This window comes from Lolium perenne, chromosome 2 (genome assembly GCF_019359855.2).
Source record: "Lolium perenne isolate Kyuss_39 chromosome 2, Kyuss_2.0, whole genome shotgun sequence".
Classification (NCBI taxonomy): Eukaryota; Viridiplantae; Streptophyta; class Magnoliopsida; order Poales; family Poaceae; genus Lolium; species Lolium perenne.
Window position 1 is genome coordinate 77,884,204 of NC_067245.2, and position 18,725 is coordinate 77,902,928.

Here is an 18,725-nt window from a genome sequence, read left to right on the forward strand (position 1 = left end):
TGCCCAACTGTAATTTGTTCACCCAACATGCTTATTCTTATGGGAGAGACGCCTCTAGTGAACTGTGGAACCCGGTCTATTCTTTTACATCGAATACAATCTACTGCAATACTTGTTCTACTGTTTTTTGCAAACAATCATCATCCACACTATACATCTAATCCTTTGTTACAGCAAGCCGGTGAGATTGACAACCTCACTGTCACGTTGGGGCAAAGTAATTTGGTTGTGTTGTGCAGGTTCCACGTTGGCGCCGGAATCCCTGGTGTTGCGCCGCACTACACTCCGCCGCCATCAACGTTCAACGTGCTTCTTGGCTCCTACTGGTTCGATAAACCTTGGTTTCTTACTGAGGGAAACTTACTGCTGTACGCATCACACCTTCCACTTGGGGTTCCCAACGGTCGCGTGCTGTACGCGTGTCATGGCACCATGGACTTCGGCCTCTCCCTCCACGCCTCCACCGCCACTGACATCGTCGCCTACTCGGACGCCGATTGGGCAGGCTGCCCCGACACTCGTCGCTCCATGTCTGGCTACTGCGTCTACTTCGGACCTTCGCTCATCTCCTGGTCGTCTAAGCGACAACCCACGGTCTCTCGCTCCAGCGCCGAAGCGGAGTACCGGGCTGTTGCTAACGCGGTTGCCGAGATCTCTTGGCTGCGGCAACTCCTCGTTGAGCTTTCATGTCCTGTTGCCAAAGCCACCGTGGTCTATTGCGACAACGTCTCCGCCGTCTACCTCTCCGCCAACCCGGTCCACCATCGCCGCACCAAGTATATTGAGCTGGACATCCACTTTGTTCGGGAACAGGTGGCCCTCGGACACATTCGAGTACTTTATGTGCCCACCTCCCAACAATTTGTGGATATCATGATCAAGGGTCTCCCTACGGCATCATTTGAGGAGTTCCGGTCCAGTCTATGCGTTCGACCAGGCGACGCTTCGACTGCGGGGGGTGTTGAGATACATATCCTTGTATATCCGGATGTGTATCTTCTATAGTTATGTATAGCGATACATATCTTTGTATTGATTATTGGACCTGCCTCCTTCCTTGTATAGTCGAGGACGTGGCCTATATATGGAACGCCATATGCACCCAATCAATACATTGAGTTGCATCCTTCTCTACAGCCGCCACCGGGTACTCACGCAGATCGTCCGCCATGGTTTCGCGGTTGAGAGCGTCGGCAGAGGCGGCAGCGCAGGTGATCGAGGGGAGGACGAGGCAGCAGCAAGCCTTGGTGGCGCGGCGGGTGGAGTACTACGACGAGGAGTCGGTGACCGGGGAGGCCCGCTACGATGTCTTCATCAACCACCGCGGGGTGGACACCAAGCGCACGGTGGCGCGCCTGCTCTACGAGCGCCTCGCCCGGGACGGCGTCAACGGCTTCCTGGACAATATGTCGATGCGGCCCGGCGACAGGCTGGAGGACCGGATCAGCGCCGGCATCCGCGAGTGCAGGGTCGCGGTCGCCATCTTCTCCCCGAGCTACTGCGACTCCGAGTACTGCCTCCGCGAGCTCGCCATGATCGTCGAGTCGCGCAAGGCCATCATCCCCATCTTCTACAACATCAAGCCCTCCGAACTTATCCTGCCCCAGGCAATCGCAGACTCCGACGTCTACCTCCCCCGCGACCTCGAGCGCTTCAGGTTCGCGCTACGCGAGGCCAAGAACACCGTCGGGATCACCTACAACTCCGCCACAGGGTACGTCATCCATCCATCACGCATGCATGCATTTCTCTTCCTCTAATTCGAACTTCGATCGATCTTCTCCCATGCATTGCATGCAGCAACTGTTTGTCTAACCACGACGATCTGTCTCTGCAGGGACATGGCCGAGCTGGTGTCAGCGGCAGCCGAAGCGGTGTTCTACAACATTGAAAAAATGGAGAAGGTGCAGAGGAGAGAGATGATCGTTTCAAGGATCTAATTTTGAACGGCAAATCAACGGCTACTATTCAGCGAGGCGAACCGACTTAGGAACAACAAAATAATCAGGGGTGGCAGATTAACAAAACATTGACATTGAGGCGATTCTTTCTTTCGTTTGTTTATTTTTAGTTTGATTCTTCTTTTCCTTATAAATTAAAGTATAGGATCGGTGCATGCGTCGAGCTGCCAAAGCTATACGGCTGACCATGCAGGCACCGGAGGTCAGATTTTGCAAATAATGACTGCCATTTGTTTGTAAATGCACTGCACAAAGTGAAATAAATTAAACTGAGATTACATCACGCCTTCCATGCTTGATTTTGCTTCTCAAATTTGTGTGACATTGGATCTTCACTGATATGGTGATTTTTTTAACAATGTTGAAACGAATTCCATGGATACAGGGTCTGTGGCAAAAAATAAATTGTTGAAATGGCCTTTATGTACTGCAAACGGTGAAATAAAATTGGCATTTGATCCATCTTCCATGTTTGTGTTTGTTTCTCAAATTTGTGAGACTATGGATCTTCACAAATATCATGACTGATAATTATGTCGAAATGGTTATGGATTCAGAGGTTTCGACAGATTGAAATGTCCAAACAGCTTCCATGTAACTCATAGAGTGAAACAAAATTGAGATTTTATGCCACATTCTATGTTTACTTGTATTTATCAAAATTTATAGCATTTGATCATCATTAATTGTGATATTTAAATATTGTTGAAACAACTTCGATGGATTCAAAGGTTGCAGCAGAGTGAAATGTCAAACCGGCTTCCACATTGTGAAATGAGATTGAGATTTGATCCCACTTCCATGTTTACCTTTTTCTCAAATTTGCGAGACATTGGATTTGATCAATATGGTGATATTTACAGGAATGCTGCGCTGCGCCGACGGCCGTGGCGTACGCCGACGGCCAAATGTCGGGGCCGTCGGCGTACTGCCCGGTCAGCCCAGCTGCTCGAAGCGCCCCTCGGCGTATCGCGCCCCTCGGCGTATGACACGCTATGCCGAGGGTGGCCCTCGGCGTATCGGCGGCCCTCGGCATAGGTTGAGGGTGCGACCCCGTCCCGTCGCCCCGCGGCCATGCCCTAACTGAACCTTGACGGCGTGAAGCCTATGCCGAGGGCCACCGTCGGCGTAGCTGAGCCAATTTCTCCCGCCGAATCCTCCCGCCCCTCCCGCCAAAATGACGTCAGCTGTCTAGCCTATGCCGAGGGGCACCGTCGGCTTAGCATCCATCTTTTTTTTCCTTTTTCCCGCCCATTTCTCCCGCCCAATCTTTCCCGCCAATTTTTCCCGCCATTTTCTCCCGCCAGCTTTTCTCGCCGTTTCAGCCCCTCGCCTCCCTATATATACCCATGTGTTCTTCTCCAACAAAACACCACCACCAGCATGGTGTGGTGTTGTTTGTCTAATGTTGTACCCCCGGGGTCTTTCGGCTACACGCACATGCGCTGACGGCACTTAGGCATGTCCTGGACGTATAGGGCAGAACTCACCGGTGGGGTGAACCGGAGGAAAACCTTAGATAGCATGGATCCCGAGGGTGGCCCTCGGCGTATCTGGGGATTTGGATAACAAGCACCTGGTCGGCCACGCACGCGCGCTCGCGTTTTCCTCCTCCCGCTCGCGTTTTCCTCCTCCCGCGCGCCCGCTCCTCCCTCAGCCGCCGCCCGCCTCCCGAGCCGCCGCGCCGCCGCCTCCCGAGCCGCCGCGCGCGCCGCCACCCGCCGGCACCCGCCGTCCCCGCCCCTCCCTGCCGGTCGCCAGCCGCCGCCAGCCCGCCGCCAGCCGCCGCCCGCCCCTCCACGACCCGCCGTCCCGCCCCTCCCTGCCCGTCGCCAGCCGCCGCCCGTCGCCAGCCGCCGCCGCCGCCCGTCGCCAGCCGCCGCCGCCCGCCGCCAGCCGCCGCCCGCCCCAGCCCCTCCTCTCGCAGGCCACCGCGCCCCTCGGCCCTCTCCTCGCGCGCCGCCCCGGCCATCGATCTCCTCCCGCAGGTATATGTTAGTGTTAGTTAGTGTTAGGATTAGTTAGTTAGTGTTAGTTAGTTAGGATTTGTTAGTTAGTTAGTTAGTTAGAAATAGAAATTTGTTAGCTGTTAGTTAGTTAGTTAGGATTTTTTTGCTTAGTTAATCTGTTAACAGGAGGTTTACAGTAGTAGCTACAAGGAACACATCCATGTATGTTAGCTTCTTCGCTACTACTACAGTACATGGTTTGCTCCAAATTATACTAAGACTGGCCCGAATTCATATCTTACCCGAGTTAGTTAGGATTTTTTTGCTTAGTTAATTTGTTAGCCGCCACCGGATTGTTTAGTAGAAATATGTCTAATAATGTGAATTTGGTGAATTTGTAATAGGCCATGCCGTGACCGCCTCTTCGTGAGCACCCCGGCGTGACGATCCCGGATCTTGACGCGCTTCTCGCCGGTTGTTCCACTACTTCCTCTACAGCCGAGGGTGAGCAAAATTTCGAACTTCTTCTCCGCATTTTATTTATGTCACTAGATTCATTTTCCAAGTCAAGTTGCGTAACCTAGGTGTCACTTCCCGTCCTCAAGCGTTACGTGGATAAATATGCATTAGTGGTCGGCATATTTTCAACCGTAACGCTTGCGGCATTCTGAGACAGTCGGCGGCTCCGTAGTTGGGTACGTTCTCCATGCTCTGCTCCGGTCCGAGTCAGGATTTCGGCAGCGCCTCACCGTTGTTCTCCGGATGCACATCCTCTTGTCTTTTTGGCGAGACGTGTATCGGGAGAGCAGCGGGGAGGTGCTGCCGAAATTTTGACTCGGACCGGGGTAGAGCATGGAGAACGTACTCAATCTACGGATCCGGCGGCTGCTAGGAGCCCACCTAGTAGAGATGTAGGTTGATGCATTCGTTTTGCCTGTTAAAAAAATTAAAATATGATGCATTTTCCTATTTGATATAAATGCTATGCTTGTCGTTTGGCTTCCAATAGAGCAGAGGATGGCTGATAATGGATGGATGTACACCGGCCGTGTTAGTGCGACTAATAAAACAGATGAGTGGATAAGGAAGACTTGGCATTTAGTGAAGGAGTTGGCGCGTGGTACAAAACAGAAGGTTCAGCCACTTTGCCCGTGCAATCGTTGCTTGAAGCATCACCGTCGTGGAAAGGATGACATGTTTAAACACCTTCTGCAATATGGGTATATGCCTCATTACGTCACGCAGATCGACTTTGATGAGCACGAACGTGACAGAGGTGAGGTGATGCGGCAGCGGCTCAATGGCAATGAGTACGATGGGGTTAGAGACTTTCTAGATGATCTTGTCGATGCCCACATGCCAGAGTCGCCACCTTCACGGGAGGAACCGCCAGAACCGGAGGAACCTCCAGAACCGGAGGAACCAGAGCCAGCCGCGAAGGCCTTCTATGATATGATAGTCGCTGCTAAGACGCCTCTGTACGATGGCGCCGAGATTTCTCAGCTCGATGCCATCTCCCAATGTCTAGCCGACAAGACCCGGTACAACACCACCCGTGACGGCTTCGAAGCAAGTCTGAAAACAACTGGTAACATGTTGCCCAAAGGGCATTGTCTGCCTAAAAGCCTGCACGAGACGAGGCAACTCATGTCGGCGCTCAACATGGATTATCAAAGGATAGACTGTTGTGAAAATGGCTGTGTTCTCTTCTGGAAACAGTTTGCGGAGGACAAGTACTGTCCCATTTGTAAGGCCTCTAGGTATGAAGAGGTAACGGGAAAGGATGGTCAGGTGAGGCAGTCAAAGATCGCAAAGTCGATTCTTCGGTATCTCCCATTCATAAAAAGAATCCAGCGGCTTTACTTGACTGAGGAGACCGCCAAACAGATGACGTGGCACAAGATGGGGACTCGAATAAAGGACAATCAGGGGCGGACGAAGATGGGACATCCATCTGATGGCAATGCATGGAAGAACTTTGATAGAAAATACCCCCATATGGCAGCGGATGCTCGGAATGTCGAATTGCGATAGCTACGGATGGCTTCAATCCATATGGTATGTCGAATTCCAATTACAGTTGTTGGCCCGTGTTTGTAATTCCGCTCAATCTCCCTCCCGGAGTCCTAATGACGAGGAAGACCATGTTTCTATCGCTGATCATTCCAGGGCCCCATTACCCGGGGAAGAACTTGAGTGTCTACATGCAGCCGATTGTGGAAGATTTGAACCACTCTTGGCACCACGGGACGTTGACGTACGACCGAGCATCGAAGACAAACTTCTGCATGAAAGTTTGGTTGCAGTATACCATGCATGACATGCACAGGTACGCCCTAACATGTGGATGGTGTACAGCTGGTAAATGGCCATGCCCAGTGTGCAGGCATCGACTTGAGTTCCTTTGGCTAAATAAGGGTCGCAAGTATGTTGCGTTTGACACGAATCGGCAGTACCTCAAACGGAGGCATCCGTTCAGAGAAGACAAAAAGAACTTCAAGAAAGGCAAAGTTGTGCATGAAGTAACAGAGGTGCCAAAGTTCGATGGTATAGCTGTTGATGCCGAGCTACGTGCTCTCGTGCCAGCGGCATCGGAATCTGGCCATCAATTTGAGGGATATGGTGTAACGCACAACTGGACTCACGAGGCAGCCTTAACGAAGCTCGAGTATTACAAGGACCTCGAACTGCCCCATAACATCGATGTGATGCACACCGTAAAGAATGTCGCGGAGTCCTTATTTCACACGTGCCTAAACATTCCCGGGAAGTCAAAGGATAATGTCAAGGCTAGAGTTGATGTTGAGAAGCTCTGTGATAGGAAGAAATTACACATGCAACGTCCTACTGGCCGTCGAAAGAATTGGTTCAAGCCGCACGCCGACTTCTGCCTTGATTCCATCCAAAAGAAGGAGGCATTCAAGTGGCTAAAATACGTTGTGATGTTCCCTGATGGTTATTGTTCGAATATGAGCAAGGGAGTCAATCTTTCGACGGAAAAGTCACCGGGCTCAAGAGTCACGACTATCATATATGGATTGAGCGGCTGATGCCGGTGATGCTTCGAGGGTATCTCCCCGAGAAAATATGGCGAGTGCTCGCGGAGTTGAGCCATTTCTTCCGCACGCTCTGTGCTAAGCAGATATGTCCTAAGGTTATTGAGAAGCTGCAAGTTCAAGTGCCGGAGTTGTTATGCAATTTGGAGATGATCTTTCCGCCAGGCTTCTTTACTCCGATGGCACATCTCATTGTGCACCTCGCAAACGAGGCACTATTGGGTGGCCCAGTGCAGTTTCGGTGGCAGTTTTGTATTGAGAGAGAGTTCAAGTATATTCGGAAGATAACTGGAAACAAAGCCAAGATTGAAGCATGCATAGCTGAGGCAACGTGCCTTCGGGAGATGGCAGATGCCGCAACAACGTACTATCCTGATGAAGTTCCCACTCTGCATAACCCGGTCTCTCGTTACAATGTCGACGTGCCCATGAATGACCCCAAGCTTCAACTATTCCAATGTCCCGGTGGCAAGGCTGGTAAAGGACAAAAATATAGATTGGAGAGGGAAGAGAAGGATTGCATAATGCTCTATGTGCTTATGAACATGAAGGAAGTGGTGGGGGGGGGACGACGACGATGGCGGTCACGATTTCATTAGGTAACATGGTGTAATGCTTATTGTATCTAGTTTCGATCACCTACACTCAACTCGGTCTAATGCTTATTGTATCCTTTCAGCGAATTCACGGATGAACAGTGGTGGCTTCCGCGCGATCCCACGGGCGCGGAGTTGGAGACTCTATTGAAAGAGGGTGCTCCCGAAGTAAAAATAAACTTTGTGTCTTGGTTCATGAAAAAAGTAATGTCTAAGCTGTCCCTCTTACCTACCAATATGTGACTTGTCCCTGTTATTCCACGTAACTAATGCACACAACAAATTTGAACCGTGATTGTAGGGAGCTGATGCAAACGTTGAGATGACAGATGAGTTGAGATGTGTTTCCCAAGGTTGTAACCGTGACGTCATGAAGTATGAGAAGTATGACGTGAATGGGTTTCGATTCCATACGAGAGACACACCGGAAGGGCCGGCGAATCCAAAAACGATAAATACTGGTGTCTTCACTAAAGGATCCGATACCTTTGATTACTACGGGAGGTTAGAGAATGTATACGAGCTGACCTTCAACCGTACAAACAAACAACTCAATCTCGTTGTGTTCAAGTGTCATTGGTTCGACCCAAGAGGTGGACAGAGAATTACCAAGTCCATTGGGTTAGTTGAAGTTAAGCCTTCCACCACCTATACCGGAGCCGATGTCTATATTGTTGCTCACCAAGCCAAGCAAGTTTATTATTTGCCGTACCCATGCCAGAAAGCGGCCCTCAACGGCTGGGAAGTCGTGTTCCAGGTATCGCCACATGGTAACCTACCGATTCCCTCCGAGGACGATTACAACAACATTGACCCTGTAACATACGAGGGAATTTTCTATCAAGAGGAAGAGGACTTCGGGCACTTTGAGTTAGAATGTGTTCTTGAAGAGGACCTCAGGAACGATGCAGAAACTCGTGGTGAGTCAGTGGTGGATCTAAAGGACATAGATATGCTCGAGAAGTTACAAGTGGAAGATGATAGCGATGATGAGCCTCCACCCGTCTATCAAAATCCAACTTACTACTCAAAAGATAGTGATAGTGATAGTGGCAAGGAGAAAGAAAATGAGATTGACGATGAGATTGATGACGGCTGGTGAGGGTCTTTTATGTGTTTATATTTCAACATGCTTCTTATTTGTTTAGTATCTTTATGCTTAGTATTTATATTTTTTTCAACATGCTTCTTTATTGCTTAGTATCTTTATGCTTAGTATTTATATATTCTTGAACATGCTTCTTAATTGTTTAGTGTCTTTATGCTTACTATTTATATATTTTTCAACATGCTTCTTAATTGTTTTCTCTTTCTCAATGCAGGTGATTGAACAATATGAGCGGCGGCAAGGAGGACTCGTCGAGCTTGCTTAAGAAGATGCAACAACGCAAGAACAATGTTAGAAGGAGTGAGAGGGAACCGCGTCGCAATCCGCGTTACGAGGACTTTGCGGTAGGAGGAGGAGGACGAGGACGAGGACGAGGACGGGGACGAGGTGGTGGAGCTGGAGGTGGCTTGGGAGGAGGTGGAGGTGGAGGTGGAGGTGGCTGGGGAGGACCGGACTTTGAGCCACCACCCTCGGCTTCGTGCGACGTTGCTTCCGGGTTCTTTTTGGAGGGGACGTCTAGAGAGGAGGCGGAGACGGAGTTTAGAGCCGAGGAGGACTCTAGCCGCGGGTTTGAGACTCCGGAGGAGGATGGGCGGCCGAAGGCACTGAAGATTCGTGGGGAAGCGAGAGTCCCCGACGAGAGGAAGGAGCCTAAGACCCATGAGGCGAAGACCCTTATAATTCCTGCTGGCACTGAGTAAGTGTACTAATTTGGCAATTTCGATTTTCATGTACTAATGTTTGATTTTCATGTACTAATGTTTGATTTTCATGTGCTAATGTTTGATTTTCATGTGCAGCAATTGGATATTTCCTCCGGGGTCAAGGGGCGCCGCCTAGCAGCATGATTGGAGCTTTGCTTAGGAAGTTCTGGCCGGGCAAGTACTATCCCCTCGGCACTGTCCCAGCTGGCGAGATGAAGCTAGCCACTACTTGGACGGACTACGAGAGTGCCCCTGGCGTAGGCTTCCCGACGGCTGCTGAGGCCGTGATGAGAAAGTTTTGGGTAAGACATATTTTCTCGAGCTTCGTTCATATTTGATGACCCCAATGTTCTAACTCATGAATCTCACAATTGTTTTTTGCATGATTGAAGTGTTTTTATCGTGTGGCGCCCGAGGTTGAGGAGGCGGCCGCGAACAGGACTTTGCGGGCGACTTGTGAGAGGTTGACACCGCAGTGTGGTACAACCAAAGGATCACGTCCGCGGGTCACTTCTGGCGAGAGAGAGGCGAGAGGGTCCATAAGCCGGACATTGTCGGTAAGAATGCTAAGGCCGAGTACGAGATGACGGTGGAGGACTACATGTCGGTGAGTAAAATGTCAATGAGATTCTACATTGCTACTAAGTTGCGATTGCATTAGATTGAGTTGAGTATTGCATTTTCAGGTTATCCCCGATTGGGCCGAGCCGCATGCCGAGGCATGGGAGGAGATGGTTAGGACGAGGTGGCTCAAGATGGACGAGGACTTTGCAGCCGTGGCGAGGCGGAACGCGGAGAACCGAGGCGACGGTGGCACACACTGTGGGGGAAACCTCAGCTACGAGCGCTACAAGGGGAAGACGGTATGTATTCATTTTATTTTACTTCAGTTTCAAAGTTGGTTCTCACAACATTTCCTTTCGCGATGCAGAGGGCCGCGTTAGGACCCGAGGAGGAGATGTCTGACCTCGAGATATACAACAAGATGCGGCTTAAGAAGCCCGATCTCTCGCAGCCTCAGCCCTCGCTCCCTGAGTACTTCGGCACCTACGCCGAGGACGTCGAGAACTACTGCGAGATGGTGAGGCATCGTCACCTGGAGGTGGATGACCCCATGAGCGCGGAGGTCGACGAGGAGTCGTTGGTCCTGTCGTCCGGAGGGTTGCCGCATGGCCGTCTCGCCATGCTGAACAAGGCCGTCAAGCATACCCTCACCACGACCTTCACGCGTCTCAAGGCGGGACTCACCAAGGACAGCCCCCCTCTCCCGCCTCGTCGCCGGGCTCGGCAACAACCCGCATACGACGTAAGTTTCCCTCATTTCCATCCTCTTTCCGACTTTCGTTCATACATTGCTAAGTGCTAACGAGACATGAATTTGTGAAATTGTAGCCTGACTTCGAGGCGGCCTACGTGGTCGCTCATCAAGAATATCAGGTGGCCTTCAACCAGCACCAGCAGCACTTCATGGAGTACATGGCATATATACATGTAAGTTCCAACCTTTGTTTTCGCAAATGATGACAAGTCCCACTTTCCCCTAGTTTGATGCTTCATTTCTTCAAAGACTGACATGTAAACTATCTTGCAGGCGTCGATGGTGGCCAATCAAACTGGACAGACAGCGGATTTAGGGCCGATGCCTCCCTTTCCGGGGCCGGCGCCAAACATGCCATCGAAGGAAAATTTCGCTGCGGAGTACTATGGGAGAACAACGGTAAGTTCTTCGCCAAACCGAATACTACGGCTTTCCTTTGCCTCGCAAATTGCTAACATCTCGGGAACATGTGTGTAGGGAACGGGATGTTCCGGAAACCAGGGTGGTGGGAGGGAGATCACACCGGTTCATCATGGTGGTCCTTCTCCCGGTGCTACACCCGGTACTTCTCCCGGTACTTCTCCCGGTCCTTCTCCCGGTGGTTCTTCCGCAGCTTCTACCGGAAGGAATCGGCCCGGGCCGGTGTCTAGCGGCGACGAGCTCCTCTAGTTGTCGCATTGTATCTCTTATCGACACTATGGCACCATGTATGCACACTAGGGCACCACCATGTATGCACATTATGGCACTATGTATCCACTATGACACTATGTATGCACTTCATGTTATGTGTATTTGCACTTCATGCGAAGTTCCTGTGAATTTTATGTGCTTTTATTATCTGCCAAATCTGGAAAACAGCAAAAAAACCAAAAAAAATGACCAAATGGTCCAAGCTACGCCGACGGCTTCCCCCTCGGGGTAGCGTCGACATGGACCAAATGGTCTCATGTACGCCGACGGCTTCCCCCTCGGGGTAGCGTGCGCCAGCGCTCGCCAGGGCCTGCCGCGTGGCAGAGTACGCCGACGGCCTCACGCTCGGCGTAGCGTGCGCCAGCGCTCGCCAGGGCCTGCCGCGTGGCAGCGTACGCCGACGGCCTCACTCTCGGCGTAGCGCGCGCCACGGCTCGCCAGAGCCCGCCGCGTGGCAGCGTACGCCGACGGCCGCACCCTCGGCGTAGAGGTAACGACCGTCAGGTCGACGTCGTCCGTTAGCTTGCTACGCCGAGGGCTAGTACGCCGACGGGTGGTCGTCGCCCTCGGCCTTCGCCTTCTACGCCGACGGTCTCCTCTACGCCGACGGCCAGCTGGGCTGTCCCGAGGCTGACCTTGCCCGAGGAGCTATGCCGAGGGTCCCCGTCGGCGTACCATACGCCGAGGGCGAGGCGGTGGTACGCCGAGGGCCGCCGGCCGTCGGCACCTCGATGGATTCCTGTAGTGGCCTATATATGGAACGCCATATGCACCCAATCAATACATTGAGTTGCATCCTTCTCTACAGCCGCCACCGGGTACTCACGCAGATCGTCCGCCATGGTTTCGCGGTTGAGAGCGTCGGCAGAGGCGGCAGCGCAGGTGATCGAGGGGAGGACGAGGCAGCAGCAAGCCTTGGTGGCGCGGCGGGTGGAGTACTACGACGAGGAGTCGGTGACCGGGGAGGCCCGCTACGATGTCTTCATCAACCACCGCGGGGTGGACACCAAGCGCACGGTGGCGCGCCTGCTCTACGAGCGCCTCGCCCGGGACGGCGTCAACGGCTTCCTGGACAATATGTCGATGCGGCCCGGCGACAGGCTGGAGGACCGGATCAGCGCCGGCATCCGCGAGTGCAGGGTCGCGGTCGCCATCTTCTCCCCGAGCTACTGCGACTCCGAGTACTGCCTCCGCGAGCTCGCCATGATCGTCGAGTCGCGCAAGGCCATCATCCCCATCTTCTACAACATCAAGCCCTCCGAACTTATCCTGCCCCAGGCAATCGCAGACTCCGACGTCTACCTCCCCCGCGACCTCGAGCGCTTCAGGTTCGCGCTACGCGAGGCCAAGAACACCGTCGGGATCACCTACAACTCCGCCACAGGGTACGTCATCCATCCATCACGCATGCATGCATTTCTCTTCCTCTAATTCGAACTTCGATCGATCTTCTCCCATGCATTGCATGCAGCAACTGTTTGTCTAACCACGACGATCTGTCTCTGCAGGGACATGGCCGAGCTGGTGTCAGCGGCAGCCGAAGCGGTGTTCTACAACATTGAAAAAATGGAGAAGGTGCAGAGGAGAGAGATGATCGTTTCAAGGATCTAATTTTGAACGGCAAATCAACGGCTACTATTCAGCGAGGCGAACCGACTTAGGAACAACAAAATAATCAGGGGTGGCAGATTAACAAAACATTGACATTGAGGCGATTCTTTCTTTCGTTTGTTTATTTTTAGTTTGATTCTTCTTTTCCTTATAAATTAAAGTATAGGATCGGTGCATGCGTCGAGCTGCCAAAGCTATACGGCTGACCATGCAGGCACCGGAGGTCAGATTTTGCAAATAATGACTGCCATTTGTTTGTAAATGCACTGCACAAAGTGAAATAAATTAAACTGAGATTACATCACGCCTTCCATGCTTGATTTTGCTTCTCAAATTTGTGTGACATTGGATCTTCACTGATATGGTGATTTTTTTAACAATGTTGAAACGAATTCCATGGATACAGGGTCTGTGGCAAAAAATAAATTGTTGAAATGGCCTTTATGTACTGCAAACGGTGAAATAAAATTGGCATTTGATCCATCTTCCATGTTTGTGTTTGTTTCTCAAATTTGTGAGACTATGGATCTTCACAAATATCATGACTGATAATTATGTCGAAATGGTTATGGATTCAGAGGTTTCGACAGATTGAAATGTCCAAACAGCTTCCATGTAACTCATAGAGTGAAACAAAATTGAGATTTTATGCCACATTCTATGTTTACTTGTATTTATCAAAATTTATAGCATTTGATCATCATTAATTGTGATATTTAAATATTGTTGAAACAACTTCGATGGATTCAAAGGTTGCAGCAGAGTGAAATGTCAAACCGGCTTCCACATTGTGAAATGAGATTGAGATTTGATCCCACTTCCATGTTTACCTTTTTCTCAAATTTGCGAGACATTGGATTTGATCAATATGGTGATATTTTAATGATGCTGAAATTTTTTCTAAGGATTCAGCTGCAGCCGCGGAGTGATATATATTGATACAACTTTCATGTACTGTGCAAATTGAACTAAGATTGAGATTTGATCCTACATTCCGTATTTTTGATTTTCTTTCTCAAATTTCTGAGACACTGGGTCTTCATTAATATGGTGACATTTTAACAATGTCGAAAGGACTTCCATGGATTTAGAGATTGTGGTGGAGTGAAATTGAAATGTCTTCCATTTATGGTACGAAGTGAAATAAGATTAAGAAGTGAGCCTAACTCAGTTGGTTAGAAAAGTGGATGTACAACCTAGCCACCGAGTTTCAATACCCATAGATGAAGATCTGGGTTCCTATTATTTAACTAAAAAAATGGTTGTAGGGGCTTCCCCTACCGCATTCCTTTCAAAAAAAGTGAAATAAAATTGAGATTTGATCCTACATTCCATATTATTATTACATTGGATCTCTAATATGGTGATCTTTTAACAATGTCGAAACTAATTCTGTAGACTTTACTAATCATGACACATGAAGAAAAATATAAGATGTAGAAAATGCAGAAAATATAATACTCTAAATAAACAAAATATATTGCATTCTTCCAAAAAAATGAGTAAATAGCCTGAGGTTTAAGTGAGTCAAAAAATCTCGAAGTGTTAACTAAGTGAAAATAACAGAACGACTAATTTATTTGAAATTTTCTCTCTCGATCCGTTCAAAGAAAAGAAAACAGGAACGAACTGCTAATTTTGCGTGTTTGTACTCCTTGGCGTGTGGGACAACTGATTAGTAAACAGCATAAAATGGTGAAGTTAGGTGGTACACTACTAGAAAAAGGGCTATAGCTGAACGGAAGGGTGCCGGCGCACCATCATTGACGCGCGCCGGTGGCAAAATACCGCCGGCGAGCCATGTTAGGCTGCGCCGGCGAAGAACCTATACTGCCGGCGCACAAGAAAATTTAGTGCGCCGGGAATAAAATTCGAAGAGTTCTGGCCGGAAACAGAAAATATGGGCACCTTACCCCGGCGCACCTCTATGGTGGTGCGCCGGTGGTAGACAATTTACCACAGCGCACCACCATAGAGGTGCGCCGGGGGTAAGTTGCCTAGATTTTTCTCTCCCCCCCCCCCCCCCCCTCGGAATCGCCTTTTCAGTTTTCGAAAAAAATAGAAAATGATAGAAAATTCAAAAAATAAAATCCTTTGAAATGCCCATGTAATATGTGATCTAGTTTTAGTGAAAATTTGAATTTCGATGTATTATGCAAAATGGCGTCATCTTTCGGTAAAACGGGATTTCTGGTTGCATACGACCTCCGATGAAAAACTTTTTTTATATCAGAATCGATCTACTCGAAATTTCCTATTCGAATTCAACGGCCCACGGCCGTTTGGAGAAAAAATGGATTCGTCATTTGGTAAACAGAAACATGACTTTTTTGAGATTTAAGATTTGGGTGAAAAAAATAAAAAAAATTACCCCCGGCGCACCACCCTACTTGGTGCGCCGGCGGTAACCCACACTATATAGTCAAGCCGGCCCTCATCCCTCTTCTCCTTCTTCACTTCTCCCCCTCCTCCTCCTGCTCTTCTCCTTGCAATACTCACCGATGGCCTCCGAAGACGACTACTACTCCGGTGACCTCCTCCTACTCCGGTGACCTCCTCCTACTCCGGTGACCTCCTCCTCCTCCGGTAACCTCCTCCTCCTCCGGTAACTTCCTCCTCCGCGGGACTCTACCGCCATCTCCGCCTTCTCCTTCTCCTCTTCCACCACCTTCACCTCCGGCCATCTTCTCCTCCTCCTCCTCTTCCTAAAGCACCACCACCACCTCCGGCCTTATCCTCCTCCTCCTAAACCACCACCTCCGGCCTCATTCTCCTCCTCCTACACCGGTGCGGCAACGACGACAAGGCAACGCACGGCCACTGTTTTCGAGGACCCGAGCTAGATGAACCCGAGCTAGATCTAGATCTGGATCGGGCTTTTTTTTTTGAATTTCGAAAAAACATACCGCCGGCGCACCAGGCCTGGTTCGCCGGGGATAATTCATGTTACTGCTGGCGCACCGGCTGGTGCGCCGGCGGTAACTCATTACCACCGGCCTGTTCCCACCGGCAGGCTCTGGTGCGCCGGCAATAGCCGTTTTTGGTGCGCCGGTAATAAAGTTTTTCCTTGTAGTGGTAGCAAACTGCTAGTACCGCAATATGTGTGTGAGTGTGTGACTGATTGCATGACGGTTTTGGTTTCAAACGTCTCGATCTGTTTCCCATTCTCCTCAGCTATACGTAGTATGTACTTGTGTGCACTGTGTGTACGTACCGACTTATCGTGTTTCAATATCTTCATTTTTTTTCCTGCTATTTTTCTAACTGTACGGAATGTGAACAGTGAAGCGCAAGTATTCTGTATTAATTAATTATTCAAACTGTATACATGGTCAAAGGTACCGCGTTTTAAGTACCGTTCGGAATTTAACCGCGCAAGCTTTCACTTTCTCTCCAAATTGTCAGCAAAATGTAACCATAGCACTACAGGAATAGAGGTAGACGCCGACGGCCACCACGTACGCCGACGGCTTTTTATCGGGGCCGTCGGCGTACGGCCTCGCCAGGGCACCTTCGAAGGATGACCGTCGGCGTACCGATGCCGTCGGCGTAGAGGCGGCTACGCCGACGGCCACTCTCGGCGTCTACCTGGCCCTCGGCGTAGGTACCAGCATAGCTGCTGCCAGAGCGGCGACGCGACGGCGCGGTCACAGCGTCAGGTAAGACGCCGAGGGCTACCCTCGGCATAGGGCATGGCCCCCCTATGCCGACGGCCACCCTCGGCATATAGATTTTTTTTTATTTTTTTCTTTTTTCTCTCTCTCATATTACTTTCTATTATGTTTCTATTATTTATTTACTAGTATGCATTATGTAAAAAATGGTTCTATTTTTTAAGAATTCCCTAACCCTAACTTTAACCCTAACTCTAACTCTAACCCTAACCCTAACTCTAACCCTAACCCTAACTCTAGCCCTAACCCTAACCATAGGGTTTCCACATACATTGCTAACGCTAACTCTAACCCTAACTCTAACTCTAACCCTAACCCTAGGGTTTCCACATACATTGCTAACCCTAACTATAACCCTAACCCTTACCCTAGGGGTAGATCTGCGGGGTCCCGCCCTAGGATTTCCCAAGAAACAGATCTAGGGTTTCATCGGAAATCGAGCATCGGATCTAGGGAATGGCCCCAAAACTTGTGTGTGTTCACATGGAATGCGCAAAAGTGATTTGAGATGGTTTTATATCCAAGGCTACCCCCCCAGGTGTGTCCGGCTTCTCGGACAGGGGGTTCCTACACTTAGGCAGATTCTGCATCTATAGGGGGGAACTCCCTCGGAGTTGAACCGGAGAGAAACTTGAGATCATATGGGATGATCCTTGTTTCCACATGTACCTATGACCTAACCAAGCTCAAATGGAGGCATATGCCCACCGGGGGACCCCCGATGGGATGCAGTCAAAGGGGTAGACCGCGCGGTCAACAGAACTATGGTTTCATCGGAAATCGAGCATCGGATCTAGGGAATGGCCCCAAAACTTGTGTGTGTCCACATGGAATGCGCAAAAGTGATTTGAGATGGTTTTATATCCAAGGCTACCCCCCCAGGTGTGTCCGGCTTCTCGGACAGGGGGTTCCTACACTTAGGGGTCCGCCTAGAGTAGTGATATGACAGATGTTGTCGATTAGAGCAAATTGACTTCAGCTCCTTGGGTACCAAGTTACTTGGCATGCAGTTCAATAATTGACCTTTCATGGACTTAAGTTGAGTAACCTAGCTTAGTACGTCCGTGCACTCGTATGCAAAACTACTAGTATTAGAGTGGATATGTAAAAGAAAAATAGAATGCCTGGTGATGACTCCCTGTCATCCGACAACTTTTCCCATTGTAAGTGAACTTTTCGGCAAAAGGGTTCATCTCTCTAAATATATCATAACTATTTTGGAGTCAAAAAATATGCAACATAATTATGTTAACGGATTTTATAATTTATACTAAGGACAGTGCTGAGGATCCTCCGGAGGATTATTTCCCCCGAACCTCCGAGTCCCCTGAGCGACACGTGTCCTCAGGACCACCACCCACACGCGTACAGCTCTTCTCTTCTCCACACAGGAGAAAAGCAAAAATCACCAGGCGGAACTCCGGTAAGGGATGAAGCCTCCGGCTGGAAGCACCGCTGCCTCTCCGGCTGGAAGCACCGCCGCTTCTCCGGCAAATGACCTCACCGGAAACGCCGGTTCTCCGGCAAGGGACCTCACCGGAAACGCGTCTACTCCGGTTGGAAGCGCCGCAGCCTCTCCTTGCAGCACCTGCACGTCTTCCTTGCAGCACTAGCTCCCACCGATGGAAGCGCCGTTGTCTACCTGCCACGCCGACTGGCCGCACCACCTCCCGCGCCGGTAGCACCGCCGCCACCGCCTGTAGCATCGGTGGTGCTCCCTTGCAGCAGCCGCTACCGGCCTTTGCAGCTCCGGCGGTCAGAGGATGCAGCTCCGGCGATGGGGGTTTGCAGCAGTGGCGGACGGCCTTTGTAGCTCCGACGACGAGAGGTTGCAGCAGCGGGCTAGCCTTTGCAGCTCCAGCGACGGGAGGTTGCAGCAGCGGCGGCCAGCCTTTGAAGCTCCGGCGACGGGAGGTTGCAGCACCGGCGGCCGGTGTTTGAAGCTCATGTGGCGGGAGGCTGCAGCAGCTCCGGCCGGCCTTTGCAGCTCCGGCCACGGGCGGTTTGCAGCATTGGTGGCCAGAGGATACAACAGCTCCGGACGGCCTTTGCAGC

General features: G+C 50.5%; 3 protein-coding genes across 3 annotated transcripts; all 3 read left to right on the forward strand.

The window, feature by feature from the left end:
• The first annotated feature begins 1,163 nt into the window (after positions 1 to 1,163).
• LOC127333030 (probable 2' cyclic ADP-D-ribose synthase BdTIR) lies at positions 1,164 to 2,244 on the forward strand. The gene is made up of 2 exons (XM_071825123.1): positions 1,164 to 1,714; positions 1,838 to 2,244. The coding sequence occupies exons 1-2, from the start codon at positions 1,170 to 1,172 to the stop codon at positions 1,938 to 1,940; spliced, it is 648 nt and encodes a 215-aa protein (XP_071681224.1). The 5' UTR covers positions 1,164 to 1,169; the 3' UTR covers positions 1,941 to 2,244.
• Positions 2,245 to 9,881: 7,637 nt separating this feature from the next.
• LOC139835172 (uncharacterized) lies at positions 9,882 to 11,533 on the forward strand. The gene is made up of 6 exons (XM_071825124.1): positions 9,882 to 9,981; positions 10,061 to 10,237; positions 10,306 to 10,680; positions 10,767 to 10,865; positions 10,966 to 11,091; positions 11,170 to 11,533. The coding sequence occupies exons 1-6, from the start codon at positions 9,958 to 9,960 to the stop codon at positions 11,359 to 11,361; spliced, it is 993 nt and encodes a 330-aa protein (XP_071681225.1). The 5' UTR covers positions 9,882 to 9,957; the 3' UTR covers positions 11,362 to 11,533.
• A 686-nt stretch (positions 11,534 to 12,219) lies between these two features.
• LOC139835173 (probable 2' cyclic ADP-D-ribose synthase BdTIR) lies at positions 12,220 to 13,300 on the forward strand. The gene is made up of 2 exons (XM_071825125.1): positions 12,220 to 12,770; positions 12,894 to 13,300. The coding sequence occupies exons 1-2, from the start codon at positions 12,226 to 12,228 to the stop codon at positions 12,994 to 12,996; spliced, it is 648 nt and encodes a 215-aa protein (XP_071681226.1). The 5' UTR covers positions 12,220 to 12,225; the 3' UTR covers positions 12,997 to 13,300.
• The last annotated feature ends 5,425 nt before the right edge of the window (positions 13,301 to 18,725 follow it).

Excerpts from the sequence above, each read along its gene's own strand:
- LOC139835172 (XM_071825124.1), top strand. The coding sequence starts at position 9,958 with ATGACGGTGGAGGACTACATGTCG. Across the intron at positions 9,982-10,060 it reads CGGTGGAGGACTACATGTCG|GTTATCCCCGATTGGGCCGA; the intron begins GTGAGTAAAATG and ends TTGCATTTTCAG. Across the intron at positions 11,092-11,169 it reads AGTACTATGGGAGAACAACG|GGAACGGGATGTTCCGGAAA; the intron begins GTAAGTTCTTCG and ends ACATGTGTGTAG.
- LOC127333030 (XM_071825123.1), top strand. The coding sequence starts at position 1,170 with ATGGTTTCGCGGTTGAGAGCGTCGGCAGAGGCGGCAGCGCAGGTGATC. Across the intron at positions 1,715-1,837 it reads ACCTACAACTCCGCCACAGG|GGACATGGCCGAGCTGGTGT; the intron begins GTACGTCATCCA and ends CTGTCTCTGCAG.
- LOC139835173 (XM_071825125.1), top strand. The coding sequence starts at position 12,226 with ATGGTTTCGCGGTTGAGAGCGTCGGCAGAGGCGGCAGCGCAGGTGATC. Across the intron at positions 12,771-12,893 it reads ACCTACAACTCCGCCACAGG|GGACATGGCCGAGCTGGTGT; the intron begins GTACGTCATCCA and ends CTGTCTCTGCAG.